Here is a 9,944-nt window from a genome sequence, read left to right as displayed (position 1 = left end):
CTGCTTCGTCTTCGAGCTACGATTTTTTTTTTTCCCTCTTCTTCCTCTGCTTCTTCTTCGCCTACGATTCTTTTTTTTTTTTTTTTTTTTTCCTCCCTTCTTCCTCTGCTTCTTCTTCGTCTGCATCTGGTTTTTTTTTCCCCTCTGATGTTCTCAAATGCTGTAATCTGTACAGAAAAAATACAGATTACTTTTGATTTATGTGATAACCATGCTTTTTCTGTACAAAACATTTTCCCCTGCAAGTATACATAGACTGTAATAGTGTAATCTGTAATTCTGTATTATGAATTTATGATTGCATGATTATTATTGTTGTGCATTAGTGCATTAGTGCATTAGTGCATTAGTGAATTAGTTATTATTTTTTAGATTGTAAAGTGCATTGTAGATTGATATGCTTTTTCTTATTTTTTGTTACTTAGTTTCTCTTGTTGTTGTTCCTTATGTTTATGTAGTGCTGTAGTTTATTCAAATAGATATGGCTACTAGTGGTAGTGGCGGGCCATCTGCTAGCACTGGCGCATCAACATATGATCCAAGCAAAGATCCAACTAGGAAGGCCAAATCAAAAGACCCCGGGTGGAAGTATGGATATTGGCCAGATCTTAATGATAAGAACTTAGTGCGATGTACACTTTGTGGAAAAGATGCCAAAGGAGGAATCAAAAGGCTTAAGCAACATTTAATTGGTGGGTATGGAGATATATCAAAGTGCCCAAAGACAACTGCAGCAATCGCTAGAGAGATGCATGAAGCTATCATGCGAAATCAGAAGAGGAAGCCTGATGTATTTGATGAGGATTATTCTGTTGGTCATCAGGAGGGAGATGATTTGCCTGAAGAGATAGAAAGTGGAGGGCAACTCCAGTCTGGTGTACCAAGGCCCCCAACTATAGACTCCTCAATAAAGAACCTTGTACCAAGTTCTGGGACATCTTCCAAAAGGAATAAAGCTAATGTTAATACACAAATGGCAGTAAAGGGTCCGATAGATTCTTATCTTAGACGGACTCCTGAAGAAATAGTTGGTGAGAGGAGGTCTAAAGGTTCTACCCAGACAACAATACAAAGCAGCTTAAGATCAAATGCAGACAGAAAGAAAACTAATGCATATGTTGCAAAATGGTTTTATGAAGCTGGCATCCCATTCAATACTGTCAAGTTAAGGAGCTTTGAGGAGATGGTTGAAGCCATTGCACAGTTTGGGTCAGGATATAAGCCCCCTTCTTACCATGAGTTGAGAGTGCCCTTGCTACAGGATGAAAAAGCTCAGATTGACTGTATCAAGATGAAATATGAAGATTATTGGAAAAGGCACGGGTGCACTCTTATGTCTGATGGGTGGACTGACAAGAGAGGTAGACACTTGATTAATTTCCTTGTCAATTGTCCATTGGGGACTTATTTTATGGGCTCTGTAGATGTATCTAGTGAGTCTCAATATGCAGCCATGTTATTTCAGCTGCTTGATAGTAAAATTGAAGAAATTGGGGAGGATAATGTGGTACAAGTAGTTACAGACAATGCAGCTAATTATGTTGCAGCTGGTAGAATGTTGATGGAAAAACGGAGTAAGCTTTATTGGACTCCTTGTGCAGCTCATTGTTTGGACCTCATGTTAGAGGACATTGGCAAGTTGAAAGCTTATAAAACAACAATAAAGAGGGCAAAAACAATGACAAGTTTTATCTACAGACATTACAAACTTGTTGATGCTTTGAGGAAAAAGACAAATGGAATAGATCTGGTGAGGTCTGGAGTTACAAGATTTGCTACCTCATTCTTGACACTACAAAGTTTGTACAAGAACAAGGATGCCTTGAAGCAATTATTTGTATCTGATGATTGGAATAGTTCTAAGTTGTCCAAGACAGAGGCAGGTAAGAAAGTACTTGAGACAACACTTGCACAAACATTCTGGAACAGTGTACCAGATTGCTTAAGAGCATCCCAACCAATTTTAGTTGTCTTGAGGTTAGTAGATGGTGATGAGAGGCCTGCATTGCCTGAAGTTTATTTGGCAATGGAAATAGCAAAAAAAAAGATAAAAGTAAATTTTGCCAACAAAGAACGGTCATGGAAGAAGGTGTTAGCAATTATTGATGATCGTTGGGAGGTCCAAATGGATCGACCTTTATATGCTGCTGCCTTTTACCTAAATGCTAGCAAATATTTTGACTACATCAATGATGAGAGACTCCCTTTTGAAGAATCATGTAAAATACAAGATGCATTCATGTCAGTTATTGAAAGAATGGTGCCCGACTTAACTGTGCAAGACAAGATCATACGTGAGTCTCAATTGTACAGAAAATGTGAAGGTAGCTTTTCAAGGAGTTTGGCTTTTAAACAACGGATAGTCGGTGAAGGAGCATTGGATCCTAGTAAGTACTAAGTATTTTTTTTTTTTATTTTAATAAGTATTTAACAATATGTGTATCTAATTTTTTCCTTATATATAGTCTCTTGGTGGCAAACACATGGATCTTCGGCCCCTACGCTTCAACAATATGCAATACGCATATTAGGCCTTTGTTGCTCCGCTTCCGGTTGTGAGCACAATTGGAGCACATTTGATTTTGTACGTATGATCTTGTATATTAGTTTGTAATTATACTTTTTACATCTATTTCTTGACTTAAATAAAGAGTATTTATGGATTCAGATTCACACCAAGAAGAGGAATAGACTAGAACATCAGCGCTTGAATGATCTAGTCTATATCCAATACAATCGTTGGCTTCATTCAAGGTTCCAAGAAAGAAGGGAAAAAGGCAGCAATTGTGATCCATTAATTCTTGATGAAATGAATTACAGTAGTGAATAGATAACAGGGGATCAAGAAGATGGAGATTTAGTTCATCCTGGAGACGACCTCACATGGGGAGATGTTGATAGAGCAGTTGGTGCATCTACATCGGTGGGGGGTCGTAATTTACCTAGGAGGGCTCAAGGATCAACAAGTGCAGCCAATATTTGCTACACACGTCGTGGTAGGGGAAGGGCCACTATTGAGGAATCATCAGATGATGAAGTTGAAGAAGAGGTCCACGATGTGGTGCGTGATGATGAAGATATTGAAGAAGACTTTGGTGATGGACCAACTGATTCTATGAATCAACAACAACAGGAGGGAGAAGAATTAGATGTTGATTTGTTAGCTTGATTATGGTTAAACAAGAACAAAGTTTAGCTTGATGGTTTATTTTGTTATTTTAAAATTTATACTTTAAAGCTTACTAAAGTTTAGCATTTTGGTTTATTTTTATGTTTCTTAATTTCCATTAGGTGTTTTTAATTCTCCCCAGGTAGGATTGGAACCCATAGCCTATCACCTATCATGAGTCATGACTCATATATTAAGGAACAAGGTTTCTCTTGTTGCTTAGTGTTTTAGTATCACTAACTTATATGTATTGATTGACAGGGGGTTAAACATTAAAATATCATGGTTCATGGACTCATGGTCTATGATGGACTTTGTGGATCTCGTTTTGGGCATCATAGAGGTAAGTATATCTAACTACATACTTAAATAGTTAAATATTATATTATTTATAATATTTCATTAGGAATTATATGTTGTTATGCACTTATGCCTTTTGTTTAATTTATAGCTTTTTTTTTATGAATAATTTTTTTATTGTTTGTTGTGTATTCTCATGTTAGAAAATATATCACTTTGCAATTTGCATTGATATGAATTTCATGTTGAATGTTGATTCTTGTCTCTTGATGTTGCTTAAAGTGTACTTTTTTCCCTGTTGCTTAAAGTCGTGCTTATTGTATTTTGATATAACTTAAAGGCTTGATTTTTTACAAGCAATTTAAAATTAAGTATATCATTGTTATACAGTTGTATTAGATATTATAGATATATTAAAAAAATAGTAACGTCTTTTTTGGCGCCGTATTCGCCGTAAGGCGGGCGCCTTCTCGCCTAAGCGCTTAGACAGCCCTCCAGCGCCTTGGTTCGCCTTGGCGCCGTGCCAACTATGATCCTGCCGAAGTATTTTCACCAGGTACACACTGAAGTTGAATTCAGACCTGTGTGTGACAGCCATTTAGTTACCATTCTTGGCTTCTACAGGTTCCTGCCGAAGTATATAAGAATTTCTTCCATTTTGTTACTCACCCTAACCAGAAACTAGAAATAGTAATTTGTCAAAAATCAAGAAAGAGAATGGAATTTTTCATCCTATATGTAGTTATATCCTCACCATGTTTACCTCTTTTTGTTCAGCAACAAGGAATTGATAAAATAAAGAAGTGAAAGAGCTAACTTCTACCCAAACTTACCAACCACCAAGTTCCAATAATGACTGATTAAAGGTTGGGTCAGAGAGGTGGACCCATCACGTATGTATCCATAGTTTTTAAGGCAGTAAGGCGACGGAGGCGTTTGAGGGTCTTTCGGAGCGCCTTAGCAATAAGGCGGGCATAAAGCGTTGCCTTATTGACTAAAACGTTCTTGTGTAATTTTTTTATAAAACCAATCTATTTGGCTCAAATCCTAGTTGAATCCTATTACTCATATGTTAAATATTAAAGGTTCATATTCATACCAATGTAAGATATTCATCAAGAAAACAAATCATCAAGAAAACAAATCAATAAAGTGAATAAACTAAGTTCATCTTCATCAATCATCAATCATCAATCATCAAACATATTAACATATAATATAAATACATAATTATGTAACAAAATTATAAATATAAAGAAAATAAGACACAAAAAATACAAGTATTTATTATACTTACCTCTATGATGCCAAAATGAGGGCCTAAGCCCTAAGGTCATCAACTATATTTCTACTCCTGTCAAAGAAGAATGAAGCTCACCGTTGCCGAAGCAAACTCACAGCTGCAGGAGCAAAATGGTGGTCTAGATCAGTGGTTCTTCCTTGTTCTTTGATTCCTTCTCAAAACACTTTCTTACAACCCTTGACAAAATCTAAACCCTGTTTGTGAATCGTGTTTTTGTTTTGTTTGTTTTGGTTATTTTTGGTGGAGTAAAGTTGATCCCATACATCTCAATTGTTAACAAAATTATATACCTACCAATAAAAAATCTATATTTGGAATCTTCATCAAGTAATTTTAAAATGTGTTTTAAAAAAAAAAACTCATAAGGCGCCACTTCATGTAAGGCGGAGCGCTGCCTTACCATCTCTAGACCGCATCAGCGCCAAGGCGCTGGTAAGGCGATGCCTTAGCAATGCCTTAAAAACTATGTATGTATCTCAAAGGCAAATCCCCTAGTGAATGATTATGCGGCAGCTATCATTTATTTTTATTCTACCCTTCACATTGTTTCACATGGCCTTACTTTTATTCAAGTCACTATTAACTATTTTCTTTTCTGGCCATCCTAAATCCTTTAATCAACTTGAGTGTGTAGTTTAAAAATAAGCAAAGGAAGCAATGGCTACATGATTCAAATTAAATCCCCCCCTTGTAGATACCACATTTTGTCACCCTGGGGTTCTTCACCCATTGAAAATTTCCAAACTCTTGCAACCACACCCCCCACGGTACACACACAAATTTACTTTTAGCAATCATGAGAGACATGATTCCCCAAAAAGTGTCTCTGCAAAATGGACTATATTAAATGGATGACACAAATATATTGGAGACACATCTGATTTCAGCACCACACAGACTACCATGCAGCACTAAAAGATTTTCCTTTTCTCTGTCCTAGTCCCTTTGAAGTTTGAACCTCTAGCATCCTATCAAGTCCATAATTTTCTATAGAACACTCATACGGCATGTTTTGATCATGTGTATCGGACCTACAACAGAATATATACCAAACACACGAATGTCCCAATTAACACAGAATGCTGATGAAATCACATACAAATTGTGGCTGATAAGAAAATCTCCAAGGGGAATATCCAATATTTCTAAACTATCCTATCAGAATATATACACCAAACAGGCGGACTCTCAGAAACAATGCTGTACTTGGCTGAAGGCTCCAAACACATGAATATCCCAATTAACACAGAATGCTGATGAAATCACATACAAATTGTGGCTGATAAGAATCTCCAAGGGGAATATCCAATATTTCTAAACTATCTTATCAGAATATATACCAAACAGGCGGACTCTCAGAAACAATGCTGTACTTGGCTGAAGGCTCCAAACACATGAATATCCCAATTAACACAGAATGCTGATGAAATCACATACAAATTGTGGTTGATAAGAAAATCTCCAAGGGGAATATCCAATATTTCTAAACCTATCAGAAATGCTGAGTTGCCTTCAACCATGATATGGCTTAAACGTAACCCCCCACCCTCCCCTGAAAGTAAGATACCCAACCCAGTTCACAAGGAGAGGAGCTCAGTCCCCCCACTGAGTCATGTCACTAATGGGACCAGAGTATACCAAAGAAATAGTCCCAGAATTGTCTCTAATTGCTCCACCTACACCTTAACACATCAAATGAATACAAGATCTTCGTAACTTTCTCTACAAAGAAATGGAAATTTCTTGACCTTCAGCCAAGAGTAAAGGAGGTCTGGAGCTTACCACTCACAGAGTTATAGTTCACTCTGTTTGCACCAATACTTCTTCATTATCCTAACCCCTCACAAATTTATTTGTGAGAATCTATAATCTTGTAAAACACTTACCGATATATCAATAGTCTCCACAACAGAGTGCAGAGACAGCAAGGTCTAAGAAACAAACTAACTTAAAGACAGCATGAATAGCCAACATTGTGTTAAATCCAGAGCCCTAAATTTCCTCACTGAAGGTAAGCAGTCATAACCCTTCAGCAGTTACCATTTCATGAACTAAGGAGATGAAGATCTTAAGAACTATAAAGTCGTCACACGATAGACATCATGGTACATCAAATCAACTTACTTTAGGAATAGTGCAAATTTAGGTCCTTCAGATTTCATTGTAGTTAGGTTGATTGATGGATTGATGGAGAAACACAAAGGGGGGTCAGTATTGGTCACATAGAGCATAATTAAGCTCGGATATCAAAGAGGCCCTTTTACCCCCTCCCAGAGCACATAGGCGTAATTAAGCTAGGGTATCAAGTACGTTTTGAGATGTCCAAGTGGCCGGGGAAGAAGCCAGATCCACTGCCAAGGAAATTTTCTGACAGTCTGACAGAAGGCTTTCATTTAATCATTTTCAATGGTGTTGGACTTAAGTCTCTACGTTATACTCAAACCCTCCAACATGGTTGTCAAGGCGTCTAGGTGACCCAAAGTGTTGGAGCAGCCAGGATGCAACGCTACCAAGGCAACTGGACGCTAAGGGATGCCTAGGCGACGCCTTGACAACTATGTTTTCCGAGAATGTAATAACAAAATAAATAGAATAAAGTCATCACCACACAATTGAGTCCCATAACGAATCCTCTTAAACCCTACGCTATGCATTCTTAGGGCATGGGAGGTTATAGCAAAGTAAAGAAATGAATAATGTTAGAGATAGTGTCCAAATTTTTCAAACTGGATTTATTTGTTTCCCAAATTATTCATGAATTGGTCGCAGAATCCAAAAGAATCCAAAATTTTGAAACCAATTTGAATTGGGAATGAATTTGCCAACTCTGATCTCCACTCTTTCAATCCATCATGCCTTAATAAATTCCCAATTGACATGGGAAAGATTCTGTAAGCTAAATCAAGCCTTAAGTTTCCACATACATGGGAAGATTCTATATGCTAAATCAAGACTTGGTAACCAATTTTTTATACAATCCAAAAACCTAGTGCAGCAAACTTCTGATAAGAACTACCAACAAACTTCTCATAAGAATTACAGAGACCTTGACAGTTTAGAAATCTAGACACAAAAAGACTACAGAGTACATAAAATAAGATAAACTTCAAAATGGGCAGTACAATAACATTCGTAACTACTGAAAATTTTCCACCAAAAAATTGATCACTACTGAAAAGAACTTTCAAGAAGCATTCACAAACTTTTAGCAATAAACTTAAAGAACAAAGCATGGAGATGTTCACAAGAACAGAATCTCTGCCTTGAAAGAGTGCAGGGCACATCAAATAGTGAATATATGGTAGTACTAGTGTGAACCTAGATCCCTAAAGTCATGACTGATTAACATTTTGGGAGATGGTCCATAAACATTTTGTTCTATAACAATGGAGGTTCTGATAACCACAGCATCCGCTAATTAAACTTGGCATATCAAATCAAACAAATTGATTTTCACAGCTAAAATACATAAACAATGGGGATATGCATATGGAACAGGTGTTTACATCACAAGTTACTTGCTTTACAAGATTAAATTCCTCAGAGATGAAATAGATATCATACTGCATGTAAAGCAACAGTTTTCGACATTGCAGAAAACAGAAAACTGCAAAACAATATATACAAGGCCAATGCACAAATCAATGACGAGCAAGACTATCTTTCCACCTACATTCAGTAATCCCACTCACCTGGTACTACTTTGGGTGGATCCTCCTTTCCATCAGGAGCACAAGCATACTTCTGCCCCTTATAAAAGACAAAATTTGGTGGTTTGGGGGCATACAGAGCTCCATCAGGCAAATTAATATAGCAACCGATAACATCACCTTCGACATAACCTTCTCCATATTTCTCTCTCAAAGCCTTATGAATCTTACTCCCATCTATATCTCTATACCCAAAACTGTTCCCATCGTACCCAACAGGCGCTTGCAAATCCCCCTTCTCTGTCGACCACCCAAGCCTCGTATGACCAGTCTCCCCAAGCTTGGATACCTTAATCTCAAAATACCAAGCACCCTCAACAACCCCTCTCGTCGCCCTAACCATTCTGTACCCTTTGGAGCTCCCCGCAGACATGCGGTCATCGCTCAGCTCAACTTTCTCAGCCTTGTAGACCTTAGAAAGACAAATTTTCATGTCAGGTGTATCGTCGGTCTTGTCAGGGAACCGAGCCATTGGAGCTATAAAGACATTGTTCTCTGGGGTAACGTGGTGGCCATTGGATTTGCTCTTCTTCTTGTACTTGCGTGATGATTTTGCCCAAACATTGTTGTTTTTCTTCTTTGGTTTCTTCATGGCCGTCGTCGTCGCTACCGTTGTTAGTGCTGTTAGGGCGATTGCTTCCAGCGCCGCTTCTTGTGGTATTGCTTCGGGGGCTTGGGAAGTGAAGGAAGAGAGGGGCTTCTTCTTCTTCTTCTTAGGGAGATTTTCATCTTCGTCGGAGACTGAGTTGGGTTTCGGTGATTGTTGCTCTTGTTCTTGTTCCTGTTGTTCTTGCTGTAGGGTTTTTGGGGCAGCTTCGTCGTTGTCATCGTCGGAGGCTTCGTCTTCGGAGAGCTCCTCGGAGGCTTCTTGTTCTTCCTTCAAGTGGATTTCTGGGTTCTTCACAGAAAGCTCAGTGGTGGTGGGTTGAGCTTTATTGATGAGTTCATTGTTGCTCCAATCGTCTTCATCGTCATCATCGTCCCTGTAAGTAGCTCTCAGGGTATCCATAACTGGGTTCAAAGTAGAGACTCTAATCTATTGAAAGTCTTCTTCACAACATCGGAGGGACTTGGGGTCTAATTAGCAATGCCATGAAAATTTGCTTTTTCTTCAGAGTTCCGACATCCAGAGCTTAGGGCGAATTGAGATCAACAGGTAAACGGACAAACAACAGTCAAGTCTATCAGAAATTATACCTGACCTGACAATGGCCTGAGCAGAATGTCACACGGACTCGAACAGAAACTCCTCCCTCAAAATCCTTGTGAATTTTGAAGAGGATCTTCTTGCCTAGAAGTGTGGCTTTGGTAATCCGAATCGGATCAGCCCATCCTTATCGTATCGATAGCATTTCTTGACCGATCCCGTATTGATAAAACCAGAGGTAATTCCATCTGATACGGACCAATCCGGATCGGTATCTGATCGATACAGAGTGTTATCAAAATTTTTGAACTTTTT

General features: G+C 38.2%; 1 protein-coding gene across 1 annotated transcript in view; it reads right to left on the bottom strand.

Annotated features, from left to right (window-relative positions):
• Positions 1–9,944, bottom strand: part of LOC122088866 (protein TRAUCO-like) — a 13,093-nt gene extending 3,149 nt beyond the window's left edge. The window contains exon 1 of the mRNA XM_042658219.1: positions 8,465–9,944. Within this exon, the coding sequence (XP_042514153.1) occupies positions 8,465–9,491 (1,027 nt within the window). The 5' untranslated portion in view covers positions 9,492–9,944. The remainder of the gene's footprint in view (positions 1–8,464) is intronic.

Source organism: Macadamia integrifolia, chromosome 9 (genome assembly GCF_013358625.1).
Source record: "Macadamia integrifolia cultivar HAES 741 chromosome 9, SCU_Mint_v3, whole genome shotgun sequence".
NCBI classification, from domain to species: domain Eukaryota; kingdom Viridiplantae; phylum Streptophyta; class Magnoliopsida; order Proteales; family Proteaceae; genus Macadamia; species Macadamia integrifolia.
This window is presented reverse-complemented; position numbering and strand designations above follow the sequence as displayed.